Source organism: Dreissena polymorpha, chromosome 3 (assembly GCF_020536995.1).
Source record: "Dreissena polymorpha isolate Duluth1 chromosome 3, UMN_Dpol_1.0, whole genome shotgun sequence".
Taxonomy (NCBI): domain Eukaryota; kingdom Metazoa; phylum Mollusca; class Bivalvia; order Myida; family Dreissenidae; genus Dreissena; species Dreissena polymorpha.
Genome location: NC_068357.1, coordinates 62,526,933 through 62,544,720, shown reverse-complemented (window position 1 = coordinate 62,544,720; position 17,788 = coordinate 62,526,933). Strand labels below are relative to the sequence as shown.

General features: G+C 34.4%; 3 protein-coding genes across 6 annotated transcripts in view; 2 read left to right on the top strand and 1 right to left on the bottom strand.

Annotated features, from left to right (window-relative positions):
* Positions 1-6,421, top strand: part of LOC127874429 (NPC intracellular cholesterol transporter 1 homolog 1b-like) — a 17,247-nt gene extending 10,826 nt beyond the window's left edge. The window contains exons 9-14 of the mRNA XM_052418744.1: positions 741-902; positions 1,141-1,266; positions 2,600-2,744; positions 3,138-3,259; positions 3,666-4,015; positions 5,032-6,421. Of these exons, the coding sequence (XP_052274704.1) occupies positions 741-902; positions 1,141-1,266; positions 2,600-2,744; positions 3,138-3,259; positions 3,666-4,015; positions 5,032-5,146 (1,020 nt within the window). The 3' untranslated portion in view covers positions 5,147-6,421. The remainder of the gene's footprint in view (positions 1-740; positions 903-1,140; positions 1,267-2,599; positions 2,745-3,137; positions 3,260-3,665; positions 4,016-5,031) is intronic.
* The window catches only part of LOC127874432 (uncharacterized), a 164,726-nt gene that overhangs the window by 61,777 nt on the left and 85,161 nt on the right, over positions 1-17,788 (bottom strand). The gene's annotated exons all lie outside the window — the stretch shown is intronic.
* LOC127874435 (uncharacterized) lies at positions 11,137-16,780 on the top strand. Of its 3 annotated transcripts, none has more exons than XM_052418758.1 (6): positions 11,137-11,286; positions 11,835-12,101; positions 12,739-12,846; positions 13,111-13,269; positions 13,449-13,660; positions 16,110-16,780. In XM_052418758.1, the coding sequence occupies exons 1-6, from the start codon at positions 11,229-11,231 to the stop codon at positions 16,155-16,157; spliced, it is 852 nt and encodes a 283-aa protein (XP_052274718.1). In that variant the 5' UTR covers positions 11,137-11,228; the 3' UTR covers positions 16,158-16,780. The 3 variants fall into 3 exon arrangements, with proteins under 3 accessions (XP_052274718.1, XP_052274719.1, XP_052274720.1); XM_052418759.1 differs by lacking the exon at positions 16,110-16,780 and adding an exon at positions 14,660-15,443; XM_052418760.1 differs by lacking the exon at positions 11,835-12,101 and having other exon boundaries at positions 11,149-11,286.

The window sequence follows — 17,788 nt, the reverse complement described above, 5'->3', positions numbered from 1 at the left end:
GTACATGTATATGATCAAAATACTTAAAGATAACATAGTTCCTAAAGTCCTAAGTAATCAACAAAAGCAGTTAAAACACGAACAACAAACGTTACATAACATGACCATTTTTTCGCGCAATTTGATCCTATCAATTTTTAAAATGGCCTTTATCAACACATTATTTCAGAAACGCCCGGCTGTTTCCAAATAGGAACGCACCATCACAAGGAATGCAAAACACACAGATTCGAGCGTTATTGCATAATAAACGTTTGAATGACCTTCAAGATAGATCACATAATTACTGTTAAACATCACACTTCAACACTTGTGAATACAGAGGGGAAAAAACAGATACAGTAACGAAAATTTGCTTATTTTGCATTTCACAAATACATTTTACATATCTCTTCTTAGACGTATGGATGTATTGTGTGTGTTTTTATTCATAATATTGTCAGACATATGTGTTTTTTGTCGTAAGACGTTTCACAGTTGAAGTTACTTATTTTTCATAATGGATATGTGTCAAGTTCTGTGTTTGTACTACAAAAACGACCACAACATTTCGCCACTTTTTATATCGGACACATGATTGACAACCCGGTAATCAATTCGGTTTTGAAAGCCCTAAGCAAACAGGATATTTCATAATAGTCGGATTGCCGCTTCTATTTTTTAAGGTAAATTGTTTTAGGAACTCAACCACACAGAACCAAAAATTGAAACTAAGCAGTTTACACTTATTCTCTTTCCAGGCGTCATCTTTGACGTTCCGTCACGTTAAATGTACGTCGTCTATATGCAACATACAGGCGATGGATGAAATAAGAGAAATGACAGACCAGCTGAGTTTTAACGGTGGCGGGCACTGTTTTGTGTACTCCACTCCACAATACATGGTCAACGAAACCAATAAGGTAATGATAATTAGCCAATAGATGCTTATTCAAATTGAGTAGTGTTTTCTGCAAGTGTTCTGTCTATTTCAGCGTGTGTTATAGCACATGGTTGCAAAATGAAATGAATTTACCTTAATTTAAATAACTTTTGTCAAACTTCTTTAGATAAACCTACACCAAGAGCGATTTTTGTCTACTGATAAATTATATGAATGTCTCGATCACACGTTAATAAAGGCATCCGTGATCACCCCAGATGCTGAAACTTGAGCTGTACCGGAACCTATTGCTGGCGGCAGTGTGCGTATTCGTGGTCACCCTCATCCTCATTGCCAACCTCTGGACCAGCGTCCTCGTCTTCGTCTGTGTCGTCTACACCGTGGTCAGTTCTGTTCAATCTTGCGATTGATTGCTCGCGATTATATGTGTGCGCTTAACTATATGTTCATGCTATGCCATTTGTGAACTATATATCCGTCGTCCTCCCGTCCGCGACATGTGTGTGTTCGTGTCATGTGGAGTAATCTATAGCCCTGTATGTAGTTTGTTTAAATTATGCACATGGGCTCGAAATTGTCCTCTCCCCGGTTTCACTTGGTTTACTTAGACGTATATTGAGTAAACTCTACAAATCATTTTGTCTGAACCGCAAGAGCACGAGTCTTTCTTTATTATGCAGCATCATCTAGAGGTCCACTGCAAAGTTTGTTAGAATTTGGCCCCAAAACTGGCCCCGCCCTCGGAAGTCCCCAGTTTTACATAGACTCGAATCGTCATGCCATTGGCATGTGCAATCATTCAGAGGTCCACGACACAATTTGTTCAAATTGCGTCTGGAGTCAAAACGTGGCTTTGGGTTTCCAGTTTTATAATGGCTTAATTTAAAGATTAATATGAACATATATCGAAATGCTTTAAAGTTCAAATATCAATGCATATGGTGTGTAACATCTGATTGTGATGCTTTACAAAGTTTGTTCAAAGCATTCCACTAGAGTAAACCATGGTCACGCTCCAGGAGTAATTTATGTAGACCTATGTAACAAAATAAATTAAAAATATATCTAACATGAAACTGCTTAAAGGAGTAAATATAAGTCGGTAACACAGTAGTTCAGTTTATGCCTCTGTAGTTAAAAGTTATCCACAAATCAAGGATCTTCAGCGTTCTCTTACCATATCCGATCGTCATAGAGTTGAAAACTAAATAACGAACCGGGATATAAACTTTGTATTTCATCCAGCTGTTTACATGAAACACGCGCCGTAAAATGGCGTCATTGTGTTGTCTTAGAAAATAACTACATTGGATATTAATCGATAAACGATGGTTTCAAGTAAATATTTGACTAGTTGTGAATATATAATATTGTGTTATTTTGCTCGCGCAAACACGGGATTAACTCGCAAATATACGTATTATTATATGACTGTATGCTTTAGAATCAATACAATACGCATAGTCATTAAAACCGCGCGTTATATAAATCATGTTAGGACGTCTAATTCCGATGTGATTACAATTGTTTTATAAAATTACTTTGCGAACTTGTACATAGCATATCATGCATTTGAACACTAAAAGTGAAATAATGTATTTTATAATAGGTCACTCTCATTAAATCGAAAACTACTAGTGAGTATTACTAACATCTGTCATTATAATGTTTCTTGATTCAATTGTTCCTATCTTCAAAGACACCTTCTGCATCCAGATTGATGTTGCTGGTATGATGCAGTTCTGGGACATCTCCATCGACACCGCCTCCAGCGTGTTCCTCATCCTGTGCGTCGGTCTTGCAGTGGACTACTCCGCTCACGTGGGTCACACATTCATGACACACACCGGTTCGAAAAATGGTAATTCTACATGTATTCATTTTATCATGTAATTACATCATGTGTTATATCACCTTTTTTGCACCGAAAAACAACATATTTAAACTTGTTACATGCACGTGTTCATTGAACTTCGAAATCTAAGTAATGTTCTGTTTACATAAATGTGTATGATAGACGTTGTTAAACATATAAGACACTTTGGGGTTTGATATAAGTCGTGGAGCTCTCAGTCTTACAATGCATCAAAATGAAACACATATAGATTTTGTTATGAATTTGATATGAACACATTTCTATATACTAGGGTTTAAGAATTATGTTTTAAGTTTTTAATATGAGTAAGCCATTGAGCTTATAAACGGAGAGAGAAATATAGCTGTTCGTGCTTTCATGTTGTATACTGTGTTACAGAGAGGACCATGAAAACTCTGGTTCACATCGGTTTTGCTGTGTTCAGTGGAGGGTTCAGCACATTCCTGGCTTTCGTGCTGCTCGTCAACAGTATTAGCTTTGGTATGATGCTTTTCTTTAAGGTTTGTTATAATGTTATCGCATTCAATTTAACTAATTTCTTAACAGCAATTAGTTGTTTACGGATGATATGACTCTTTATGGTTAAACGGCAGAAAGAAGTTTAAGATTAGACAAATAAGGATACGTATAAATAAAAAAAGACAATACACACATAAAGCAAACTAAATGAAATACCAAATCTTATTCACTCAACATATATTATAAAATTTACCAAGAAAAATATTAATGATTTGAAAGTATTTTAATTGTAAGGCCTCATGCAATAATACAAAAGAGATTCCACCGATTTGTAAGACATGTTAAGTAAACAAATATGTATACATTTCAAAGATTGTACTTTTATTTTTCATTGTTGAATGACTTTGTTGTTTTTTTAATAAATTAAATGTAGAACAATTATTTCAGATATTCACAGCCGTAGTTATATTTGGGCTGTTCCACGGCCTGGTGTTTCTACCTGTGATCCTCAGCATTGTTGGGCCGAAGCCCTACGACAGACGCTTCCTGTCGCCCCTTGATACCGTCCCTAGCAACACTAATGTCGACATGGACTATGAACTGCATTTTGTAAACACAAGTGATGATTATCATTTAAATAATATCGAAAGAAAACCTTTGAGACATTACCATGTATCAGTGCAGGATGTATTCTGTAAGGAGTTTCCACCAAAGGCGAATGGACATGCAATAATATATGGGATATACCAGTGGACGTTAATGCCGCGCATGCAAACGAACTTATGCAAAATCCAAGGGTATGCTTTTTTCTATCTCAATGTGTTATATTAAAAATTGCTTTTATACAAACACTCGTTATACAATATGAAGTCATAAGTCTTTAAATCTTGTAGTGTTTATGAGAGTGTTCTCCTGTTTATGCAGATGGATTGTCACTATATAAATAAGTCATCATATCTATATAAGCATTCGCGAGCATAATTATATTATTGCACGTTAAAGTGTTAGTTATCAAACACATAACCTCAAATAAATACTACTGGACTTTTCAACCATGCCCCTTCAAAGAAGCGGGGCTTTATTACTTGGTCCATTGTGTTTCCACACCGTATCCTAAGTACGCTTGGACCTATTTTAATTAACATTGGGTGGTGGTTACTTGTAGGAAACGAAAAGGCCTATCGATCTTGAGGTCAACATGTCAAATACCAAGGTCACTGCGCCTATGAACGTCAAATTAAAGACAATAGTCATTCTAAGCACTGTTTACACCCCATAAAATTCCGTTTAGGTACTTCAAGTGTGGTTCGTCTTCATCAGAATATTGGACACTATTGAATAGATTATGTACAGGCAGCTATTAATGCACTCAAGTGACATGTTGTTTACAAAAGAACCTGGTCATGCCAGTTAAATTACGTGTAAAGTGATTGTATGGCGTGCTGATGTCTAACTGAGGGGGATTGAAGCCAGTTACACTCGATGAAAAAGGGTTGGGGCAGTAATGTTTTCCAAACTTTTCCTGTTTAGTATCATTTTGATATATCGTGAATTTTTTACATTTGACTTTATTATCAGTGTCCACATGTCCTTATCGTATTAAATGGTCGAACACCTCGTATTTAAATTTCAAGTGCCCAATTAAATACTTCTTCAGTCGAGTATTTATACTTAACTCTTAATATAAGTATGATATCTGCTATATTGAGGAAATCAAGTTTGAACAAATTCAATACTTGCGAGATGTTTTAATATTCTTGAAGTGTTGGGTTTATATTGTTTGATAAGATAATCTATTTAAGTTTGTGTGTAGTATTCGGGTTCCGACTACGAGCAGCTCTCTAACGGGTCTCTTGTCGAGATACCGTATCTGGGCCCGGACTCTCCAGACAGACTCGCCGCGGACCCACGGGGAACCTGACGGCTAGATATCACACGTTGAATGATCTCTGCCTTGTTCAATACTTATGAGTGCCAAACGTTATCTGCTTCAAGACTACTGATTAAAAATAAAGGTATAACGATAGGAAAAATCAAAATTATGCGTGAGATAAACGGTATATGTGAAATTGTATTTATACAATGTTAGCTTGTGCAAGTGTATTTGGAGTCTTTTAAATCGATCAATGTATTCCACATATGTTGCGATTTTGTTTATAATCGTGTGCATATAAAGTTTACTTTGTTCATTTAACTCGACAAATTGATATAAATCATTAACATTTCCACTTAGCATGGAAAATATAAATGTTGGTATTCGCAAAATATTTGAACTTAATAGCGCGATATCAATTAGAGTTTTGTTCTAAAGATGTTTACAAATGTGTTGTTTATATGTTACTTGAAAAGGGTTTATATAATAGTTTCCTGGCTGTTTTACCTCAAATTTGCTTTTCATGCCATGATTTGAACAGTTGCAATGTTCAAATAACTGTATTTAAGACGTACATTATTTGGGTATCTTCAAGCACCGACTATAATCAATGCACACACTCATACATAATCACAGTTGACAGTGAAATAACACTTACAATTGAATGTATTGTGTTACATTTTTGAAGGAAAGGCTAAATCAAATGGCAAAAATTCTTTTATAAGCATGTTATGCTATTCTTGAGATTGTTATCATTATAAGTATATGCAATAATTGTGTCGATTAAGGGAATACATATGTTGATGAGTGCACCCGTTATCCTTTGCCTTGTTCCCGTTGTCCAGGCACTAACAATGCACAATTTTTCGAATGTTCCGTCGTGTTTTAAAAGCTTTGTAGATTAGATTACAGATGAAAAGCTTTACACATGTTTATTATGTTTCTGATTAATGATTGACCAAAAACGAAACTATATGTTTGACTTGTTTCATTTTCGGGAATGTTATTCTGCATTCCTATGTATAAAGAATACATTTTCTTTTGGGTATATGGCAATAGCTTTGAAAATTATCACTTCGCCGATATGTTAGCAAGTCATGTTTAAACGTGTCATGTTTTTCAATGACATATCTAATACCACGCATTTGTCATACCCCACCCGAAAAATAATTCACGCAGAATACATGTATGCGTAATTGAAGCAGAATACATGTATGCGTTTTCTTTTAAAAACACAACAACGTCACGCCAATTTTCTGATCATTTCTGTTAGTTTTGGGCACACAATTTATATAAACAGGTATTGCACAAGTAAAATGTTGATAAATTACGCGTGTAAGAGTTTTATTTTCAGGTTTTTACATTATAACTAGGAATAAACAATGTTGAAAGAAACATTTAATGAATATATATTCAAAGAGCTCGATCCTAAACAGAAAAAATAATCATCTAAGTCAAACATAGCGAGTTGGCAGAATTCATTGTGATCTCATAACATGTAGGTATTCTGTATTGTTTACAGAAATGTTGGCATCTATAATGAATTAGTTGATAATAATAAATTTGATAAATTGTAGCAATGTCGTTGGATTTTGTCACAGAAACCATCTTTATTTTTGGAATGTTCGTAGAGTGCTGAAATTGTAATGATCCGACTTTTTTTATCTGTACACTGATACGTGCTCCCGATTCGACATTTTGGATGACCATATAAGAATAAACGACGCGATAAAGACAGTGTCTCATGAACAAGCATTATAATTAATCTCGTATAACTGGTCTTATATTATTTGTTACGGTTAAAGAGACTTGTTCACAATGTTTCGATTAATTGGAATTATTTAAGATTATAAGCAAAACACAATTCTTCAACGGCATTACCCAGGACCCTAAGGAGCAACGTCGAACGCTCTTTCTACTTGTTTATTGGGACTTAACAAGTTTTCGAGTGTTCCGTCGTGTTTTAAAATCTTTGTATTTTAGACTAAAGATGAAAAGCTTTACACATGTATTAATATGTTTCCGATGAATGATTATCCATAAACGAAACTATATTTTTGACTTGTTTCATTTTCGATAATGTTATTTTGCATTCCTTTGTATAAGGAATTAATTTACTTTTAAGTGTATGGAAATAGCTTTGACAATTGTCACTTCGACAATATGTTAGCAAGTCCTTAACCTGTTTAACCGTATCAGGTTTTTCAATGAAATTTCTTATACCACGCATTTGTCATCCCCCCCCCTCGAAAAAATAATTACTCAGTGATGCAGAATATATGTTTTCTGTAAAAAAGAACAACGTCACACTGGATTGACGTTCTTTCTGCGTTTAGAACCCGCAGGATCATCATGAGGACGCCATGGACGCAGAAGTTAGGAATTGCAATCACCAAGGTCTCAGAAGTATCGTATTATATATGCAAAGATCATAGTGTGGTCGCTCTAACGTCGCCGATCATCGTTTTTTTCCGACCTACAATATCTTGTGCGGATCGACCGTTATCAAATCGCTAGCAAGAATTGCATATGTACAATAATAAAATACAACGTGCATCCGCCTTTCTTTTATCCCTGAACGTGAGTTTCTATTAAAAATTAAAAAGTTTCAGGTATCCTCTGGGCTTCTCCATCTGTTTTCTTCGTACTGTTCGCCTTGATCTATTTGAGAAAAAGAATTCGCGTTGTTATCTGTTTTTAAACACTGTCTGTTTGGGTCGTAGTTAGGATGCCAGTCCGGTGTGACGGGGAGATGAGATTAAAATCCGTGGTTTTGAGCTCGTTTTAGAATTGGACTGAGAACTATGAACACATGCTGAAGCAAACGAACCCGAATGATATTTTACGAGATAAAATTGATGTGCTTCATTTCTTAATTAAGTTCTGCCTCACAATAGCTTTACATGTTGAATAAATCATATCTTTACAAACTCTCTCAATGTTTTATCTTGAATTTCAAGCAATACCGATCGCACAAGTTCTGTTATCAAGCCTTAGATATTGCTTAGATTTTGAATTTACCGCTTCGTTTCACCACTCCGACACGATTGCATACTCCCGGTCTTACTTTGATAAACAGACATCACTATTTCGGTTACAACAGATAAGATAAAGCACTATGTATCATTTAGATTGCTTTTGTGGAACTCAAAATGCGACATAGCTATTAGGAATAAGTGAAACTACGGGCAAAAATGCATACGAATGAAATCATACCCATTATTTGAACAATTTTGAGAATAGTCACAAAAACAATTGCTGAAAAATCGCACGGCCTGGACGAGCGTCTTCGTCGTCATGTGCGTCGGCTTCACCGTTGTCACATTGCTACACTCTTGCGATGTATTTTTGTTGTCTGGTTCTATTTATCCCATCATCATGAATACATTTAATTGATTGTATACAAATATAAGCGCATTCATATGACGTCAACGTTTTCATTTTGTAGAAGTATTTTGATGTCCGTCACACTAATATATGTTTAGTTTTGTTTTCATTTTGTAGAAGTATTTTGATGTCCGTCACACTAATATTTGTTTAGTTTTGTTTTCATTTTGTAGAAGTAGTTTAACGTCCGTCATACTAATATGTGTTTAGTTTTGCGCACATGTAAGAAACTACTAACATAATTGTATCAATATTATATAAGTTGTGAATACGATTCAGCGCAGCTACCAGTATCAGGAGATCTTAACATAATTCAGCCTTGTCTTGGTCCAGTGTTACTAATGTGATTATAAACTGCCGTTACGGATAAGTATACTGTCAATAGAATGAACATAAGATAAACGGCAATTGGTATTAATGCCAACCCTGCCCTCTCTCTCAAGATGATCGTCTCTGGTACCATGAAATTCTTTTCCGTAATAACGTTTAAATTGATACATTTGTGAACTTAAGGGATTAATATTGAAGAGCCGCAATTCTCTGCTGATCTTCTGTGTGCTCAGTACATGCAAAGCTACAGCACTGCTCGTCAACAGTACCAGGTATGGCTTCACTCTGGTTTTCCGGATATGTGACAATACGATGTTTAATATCACTTGATTCCTTCTAGCGATTTGATTTGTAAGGAACATGTTAGTGTAAAACTATTACTCTTAAAATATGAGTTTCTCGAGTCAAAACGATCTAAAAAATCTAACCAATAATTTAATTTATTCAGTGAGCAATTTAAGCGAAAAGAGACACAAACACCACTAAAATCAAAGTGGTGTCGCTTACGAGTAAACATATTTGGACATTTTCATGTTACATCATCGTGGAACATATAAATTTACTTTCATACTGCTTCGGTTTTGGTCATGGAATTTAATAGTAAAATAAATTAAAAGATCTTGATGATTTTATGTTATCAATTTTATAGATATATGTCAAGTGTGGAGTATTCGCAACAATGTATCGAACATTATTTATGGTCTTTCACAAATGTAGTAATAGTCGGCGTTTTCTCGGCCCAGTGTTTCTCACTCTGATTCTCAGTAGTGTTTAACCATGGCATTATGACAGGCGCTTCCTTTCTCTCCTGGATACCTACTCTAATGCCAACGTCGACGTAGTCTATAAAGTATGTGTAATGAAATAATTGAAAATATAGACATGACAATCTCACAAAATATCATTGATGGCAATATGTTTTCACATACATTGTTTAAACAAGCAGTTCGTATGAAAAAAAAATATTATTGACCATATTGTCATTTTCATTGTTACAATCGTGGATTTGTAAAAGTCATTTCAACACGTAACTATTACCCGAAACCGGAAGAAGTTTATAAACTTGCTTTGTTCTTGAGCAGTTTTATAGTATACGGTTAATGTAATGTGCGAAGTTCCAACTCAAAAGTGTTTAGATGTTTCAATATTCTTCGTTTTTACAATTGTTTTCATAACTGGAGTTCTAACTTCTGGCATCCTTTTCTGATATATCTGATCTGGATATCCGGCTAATCGTAAACAGACCGACCGCAGACTCCCGGGGAAAATAACGAATGTATACGAACGGCGGCTATTGATCTACGCCCAGTTTTATACTTACGATGGTAGACAATCATGACAAAATTATTTTTTTATCACATATATGGATTGAAAGAGAAACGTATATACAGTTTAACAATCAAAGAAATTGGCAACATTTATATTCGATTAATTATTTACTTCAAATGATAAATTGTTTGGTGTGCACAAATATGGCGATACATTTCGTCATAATACTTGTATTAGTAATCAATAACACGACAATAGTTCTGACTTTTGACATATATATTTACAAGTAATGTAACACCAAGTACACGGACACGGATGCGTCTGTTTGTGCTTCCGAATCTATATATTGCGGACACTTATGAGGATATGGACCTTCGTGTGCAGAGGGACTCATTAGGTCTCTGGTAATATGTGGAAAAGATTATTTAATGCCTTACGCTCTTATGTTTGATCTCGTTTCCTCTAACATTTATTCGCCATTTGTTTTGTGGATTTTACTTAACTCACAACGATAAAGTTGAAGCTTAATTCATATCGCCGAAATTATACTGGTAAACGAGACTTAACATGCGTGTATCTGGGCCAGTCTAAAATATATATGAGTATGTGACCCCGTAATTGAAGTTGTAAGCGTTAATAACAATGGCGGAGTGGGGCCTTTAATAAAGCAAAAAAAAAACATACCATTCATATTAAATAATAGTCCCAAAATAATATGTTACCAGATATTGCCCAAACACTTGTTTATGGAAACGTTAACATATGAAAATTACAAATATATTAATCGTCCTATGAAATAAATGCAAATCACATAAGGTGATATGGTCTTTATTTGACTAATCCCTTATTGCAGCCATTCTTTTGTCGGACCACTGATATTGTTATACTAGTCACTAAAATGATGTTATAATTTGCAGCCGAAAGGACAACAGTGTATTGCATGAATCATACAATACCGTCTATTCGTTGTTGTTAATCTTCAATAACTTGGTTTTGAGTTTCGACGTTTAAACATGTTTGTCTTATCGTGGGTAACGACACCCTAGCGGAAAACTTTAAATCAATTTCAAATATAATTGATAAACTTAAACGTCTAGTATTCCCATAGTAGTAACTTTTGCGAAGAATAACGGATCATAGTTTTTACGAGAATGATAATGAGCCAAGTATGCGCGTGTGCACTGATGCTGTGTGGAATTACATTAGCAAGTAAGGTCCTTTCAGATTTCTTGCCCGGTAATTGCTCGTTTTTAAGGTAAAACTAAATAAAAGTAGCAAATTGAAATCATGACAAAATTGTTATTTTCTATTTATGACTCTGACAATTTTTCCGTTCATAAACTGATCTTCCATGGTAGATCACGGCGGCTAGTTAAGCTACGTGCACTTTTCCTAAGTAAGCTTTGTCGATTTAAGCAGATTACGATTCGAGTACTAAGTGCACTGATTGCACATAAATTTGCTAGTAATTAAGTAATTACATTAGTGTATCATTAGTTATTTGCTGGATTCAGAAACAGGGAAACACATATCGACTATATATTTTCGTTTCTAATCCCCGTACAAAGTATATGGCCGGACTACAATTCGAAATAATCGTCCCGGGATTGGAAATCAAGTGCTCGTTTTTTAAAAGCGAACTTTTTAAAAATTGAACTCTTTGTTAACCTGGAACACCTTTCGTAAGATTGACTTGAAACGAACATATACTATATTCGCATTTTAATGTTTCTAATGCATTTTGCGTTTCGTCCCAGCAAATTCGTGTAAAAATTCCACAAGGAGGTGTGTTCCTATCGTCGGTCCCGAGAGTGATAATATTTGCGTCTCGATTTCCAACGGAACTGGTGTTGACTGGTTTCAAGCTAAGAACGAGTGTGAAGCGGATGGTGGACGCCTCGCACATATCGGGAACTACAGCACAGAACATGGTTTGACTACAGTTGCACATGTGGCGCATGTTCGTGTTGGAATTCTTGCATCTGTTCGAGGAGATCAAATGACATTCATGCGAAACACAAATGGTATTTGCATTTGGATTATATAATTTCCGTTATACTTCCGTTTTGTGAAGAACTTTTATATACACTGGCATCACAATGGACGTTTGGCCTTTTGTCTATCAAATTATCAGTTGCCACATTATCTTCAATAGGCGTTCGCCTCAACTGTTCAACGTTCAACATTCATTCTTGCAAAAGGTATCCCTTTTTTATTTAGCCATACTGTGACCATTAATTCAATCTATGAACAAAATAACTTCTAAAAAAGCACAAGGTTTTCATATTTTATATCTTATAGTAGACCTCATTCCATTTTTGGTACATTATGCAACATGCCGCTTGACACGCCCTTATGGTCTTAAGATAATATAGCAGTATTGTGATTATGTTCAAATCAATAATCTTGGGTACAAACTGGCCATATTCCTTTAAAACCATGCTCCTGTCTTCAAAACTACAAAATGCGTGTTACTTGTGTGATTACATGACTCTTCTCTATATAACATATACATACTAAAATTGCAAGATTATACGATATATATATAGCATGTACATACTACGTTACTACAAATCGAAATGTTCGCATCCAACTAAATGCAGTGCACGATATAATAATATAATAAATAACGATATAAATCACACTATTTCATCTCATAAGAGACGTTCTGTACGAACAAGACGACGCAGAAGTGCTCCTCAACGATGTCCCCATCCGACTGCAATGCGTTGGGATGTTGCTTCAATGGTACCATTTGCCAATACCCAGGTATTCACAGACTCATACTATTCAGAAATAGATTTATTTTAAATTACAATATTACATTATATATGTTCAGACTCCAGCTACTTAAGCATTCGAAACTGACGTGAAGCACTAATAAAATTACAGTAAATACATGTTTAAGATGTTTCCTTCGAGCAAATAAAAACACGTACTCAACAACCTTCTTACGTTAATGAAGAAAATATTGTGTATGTAATAACGTTGCGTTTAACGATTGATAAACACATATTTTGTTAATTAATTTAGAAAAACAGTTTGTTGCAACCATTGATCTGAACTCGACACGTCTGCACAGTTATTTCGGCACAGAACGTTTGTGCGTGCAACTATACAGCAATAAGTCTTGGAGTCCTTACAACTGTTCTGAACCAGGAGATGCAGAAACCGTATACGCATGCGAGCGAAGTAAGTAATTCAGATATAAACTAAAATCTGTATTTATCTGTAAGCAACTTTTAAACATGGAGAATACAATGTAAAATCTAAAGAATGACAACATGTTCATCATCTATTCATATATCCACAGTGATATTGGACCCAAACACACTCGCTTCTAGCATTATTATAGTTTGTTTCTTTATTAGAATGTTCGACTAACTGGCCCTTGGAATCAAACGAAAATGTTTCGTGGGTCGCACCTGGAGCGATATCGCCTTTGATTCCGGAATATGCAACAACCGGTTCGGCAGCCCATTCCGCGTCAGTAAACACACCTACCGCGATGTCTTCTATTGGTACTGTTAAAGAAACTTCGAGTGACGGAAATCAGAATATTGCATGTCAGTTCAACGTCCAGGTAAGCGTTCGAAAGAGCTATATAGAAGTATTATAATAGTAATAACTACTACAATCGCATTTACTGAACAACTAAAGGATTAACATATCGTTCTGGTTTTTATTGTTTATCTTTCCTTGATGATGCATCTCTAACACCGGTAATATCATGTTGGCATAAAAGTTCGAAGAGTTGTTATTTCAACTGATGTACAAAAACATGTTCTGAACAAACTAGCAGTTTTTTTCCAGATAACATTCAATGTAACAAGGGAATTTTCGTACTATAATAGAAGACAAATCAGTTCTCAATTTTTCAATGGGTGAAACAAACGGACTACATTCGTTTAATTGTTACGATCCCCGAAAGGATAGCCACCGCGATGTCCGTCCGTCTTAATACTAGTTTTGATAAAAACATATTTGTACTTTCCTTCTCTGGTTGATGTACATATGTTTAGGTCGTTCCGCTACGTTAATATTTTCAGGCAGTCATTCATCTTTAAATCTGAAGTCTTTTATGTGTTTGATCTTTGTCACTTCTGATCTGAATCGTATGGCACTGCATGTAAAGCATCCCTATTAAGTCGACTTGCGTGTTCTGCTCCATTAATATTTCATGTATTGTTTGCCATTTGATTAATAGTATGACATTTTCTGATAAATATTAAGTAAAGTTGTCAGATCAATGAAACTTATGATCATAATTCGATTAAACTTTACAGTATCCCTAAAGAGAGGACATGCGCACATCGCCATGTCATTCAGCTCTAGTAAGTTTTTGATGAGTCATTGTCCCTTAAATAATAATTCGTTTACGCACGAATAACAAACATATCAACAAAGAGCAACGCCGGGTTACATCAGTAAGTTTCATCTAATTTGTTTGTCATTAACCAAACAAACGGTAAAAATCTCAAACCAGTCATTCAATCCCGACATCTGGCGAGGCGTATGAAACTGCATATATATTATATTTGAATGCTAAATACATACTAACTATGATGAACTTATTTTTTAGGTGCTTCGGATCGTGAAATTGCTGTCAATGTCATTTACGTGCTCATAAACAGAATAGACAATGCCTTCTTTGGATTTGGGATTCTTTAACATTTATGGAACCTGTTTCACAGAATCACAAAAACATAACAATTTAAAAGGTCGTCATGCATTTCGATAGAAAGTATACTCAAGCAAAAGTACACAGTGCGTTTCATCGAAAGTTAAGATGAATTTAAGATATTTAAAATGCGCAGTTGAGCTCACAATACCTGAATGAAAAAGACCGGGGTCGAACGCAGGCACAAGCGAAGAAATGCTTTATTTTGACTACTTGTTATATCATGTATGTTAGTAAATACATTTAAAGACATATTTCGCCAATGTGAAATCTGAGAACAGGTATCTTAAACAAAATGATAAGCGATGAAATAATCGTTTGTTATAATTTGTGTTTCAATAAGATTTTAATAAATGTTTCTTTAGTCTGATAATTATGTAACGGTATATGTTTATGCTTGAAAGTACTTGATATATTTACCTGCATGTGCCTGTTTTGTCCGCTATTAAAATTACAACATATACCAAATATTTTTATAAAACAAATGATGAGAAACCCAAATAGTGTGTAACGATAGTATACTAAAGCGGAAAGATTAAAATCTTTAAATGAAGCAATTTTAGTAATTTAAGCAGGAAAAGAATATTAGCTAATATCATATTAGGCTTTTTTATGTCTGGCCTTATAGTATTGGATTGGTTGTATTGCAACTAAAACAATAATAAATACTGTGTACCAACAAAGAGTAGTTGTTCATATTGTATTTGTATGTCAATCAGATCCTTTATCAAGGCTTAACGTCGTTCTACCGCTAAAGGTGTCTTTACATAAATGAAGGTCGGATAACCTGTTTTATCTCTTTCAAGTGGATTGAGAAGTGATTCCCACATTTATGAATCGATCAAGTGCTAAGCATGACAAATCATATTTCATTGTTTTAGATAAACACGTTTACAGGTATGATATATTATGTATATGAGTATACCGGTCAGCTGCATACGTTTATTGATTCTTGATAGAAATGTGACCCGACATGTTCCTGCCGTAGTATAAATGCATCTGAAGCAGTATTTTATAAAGTTAGCTAAGCCGATCTGTTTTAATTTGGAAGAGGTAGTTTTGCAAATAGTCGGAAAATCATATGTATAGATACAATACATATTTTCAAAGTGCATTCATCAACTACCATAATCTAAGTATAATTTTGGTTCGTTATAAAACATGTTTATAAAATAAAACAAAACAAAATTATTAAAGCGATATAGTTGTTATGACGTTATTTGCTTTATAAACATTCAATTGGAACAATTTATATTATAAAAGCCACACCTGAAAACCACAAATAGTTACTTTGTTATAATGCAATTATGTGTCCGAATATATTGCAATAACATATATTATTTACTTTTAGGTGCTGTGGCTCACGATATTGACGGCAATGTCGATGGTGTGCTTATGAACAGCATTATTTTGAAGTTTTGTGTCGGACTTGTCGAATGAATTCAGATACTTAACGGCTACTTAAAGATAATGACCTTTCCACGTTTGAGGTTTTATACATTACGAATGCATGTTATTGAACGTATGCTTTATGATTAATATTTAAGTTATGTTTAAAATTATTAAATTAATCTGAATTGTATTCATGATTGGAACAATATTTTTCTACAAACCAAAAGAACAGAAACAAACGAATTTATTAACAATACCATTCAAGCAAACCGTAACAAGACCTTTTTAATATATTCTTTATTTCTAATAATCGTTTTTAAAACAAAAATTTCGTTATGGAAATGTTTAGAATAAATGCAATATGTTGCATTTTAAACAAAGATTACATAGCAAAATGTTACGTTGTGTCTGATATTTCATAAAATATTTAGAAAAACAAATTTCGAAAAATTATTTATGGATACATATCTATTCAATTGTAGTGCATTGTTAACATTATTTGCATTTAATATATATTTGATACTTTCTTAATCAAACGGCAAACACAGCTATCGTGTTGTCATAAACTGGTTTATTTTTCTATAATGAAATGATTAAATACGCACATCCTTAGCTTAAGGGATTTGAATATTTTGACTTTCATTTATTATTCGTAAGTGAGTCTAGTGAGTTACACGAAAATATATATTGCTGCAATGTTATGGTTATACATGATACATAATAATCCATGACATTATGCATGTAAGTCCAAGGTCTACATAAACGACAGAGAGACTTGTAAGGGTTTTTAGACTTCCATTTGCGGTCTAAAATGTATAAAAACCAAGATTTACATACTGCGGCAAATTATTTCTGTAAACAGACCATTACAAATGGGATTTAAGTCATTTATGTTTCCTCATCCCGCAAGATTCACGAAAACGACAAACGTTTTCTTAAAGAATTATGGATGGTAATATGTTATGGGGAGTTAGGGAATTCAATTTACAGAAATGGACTCAACGACTGATACAACCACGGATAAATACATATGTTAAGACATATATGCCCGGAGTTGAAGTTCAACCAAAATATTAAAGAAAAGAGTGCCAACACGAAAAAACAACAGCATTGGTATGTCCCTGACACACTCAAAGGCCTTGTTCATGAAATAAAGCTACTCCTTGGCATATTACCAGGGCATTTGCTAATCCACAAATGCGAAGGGATGACACGGATAGATACTCAGCTTTGTGCAATAATCAAGCAATGCAAAATAAGCTGGCGAAATTAAAGATATGGTTACATATATTAAAACTTTAAAAACGAGTCACGTTATCTTTCAAGCACAGCTGTAAACGCTCTGCAAGAATTAGGCAGCTAACCACACTCATCAAATATATCAGGGAAAAGGAAAGACCATACAAACAATAAAACAATCCAGCAAAAGAAAACGTTTTGGCAAAACAAAGCAAACAAAAGAGCGGCCAGCAAAGATTAATATAACGGTAATCAAACTGATGTCATAATGATGGACTAAATAAAGTATTCGATAATCACTCGATCATAAAGAAAAACATAATAGGACAGCTGTGAAAGCGCCTCTATATTGAAACATTTATTCCTTAGCATGTCCTGCTTGAAAACATTGAACCCTCA

What these genes read in the sequence shown, in the direction of transcription:
- LOC127874435 (XM_052418758.1), top strand. Translation starts at nt 11,229, where the DNA reads ATGATAATGAGCCAAGTATGCGCGTGTGCACTGATGCTGTGTGGAATT. An exon ending in GTGTGGAATTACATTAGCAA is followed by an intron (nt 11,287 to 11,834) that starts GTAAGGTCCTTT and finishes GTTTCGTCCCAG; the next exon opens with CAAATTCGTGTAAAAATTCC. An exon ending in TACCATTTGCCAATACCCAG is followed by an intron (nt 12,847 to 13,110) that starts GTATTCACAGAC and finishes TAATTAATTTAG; the next exon opens with AAAAACAGTTTGTTGCAACC.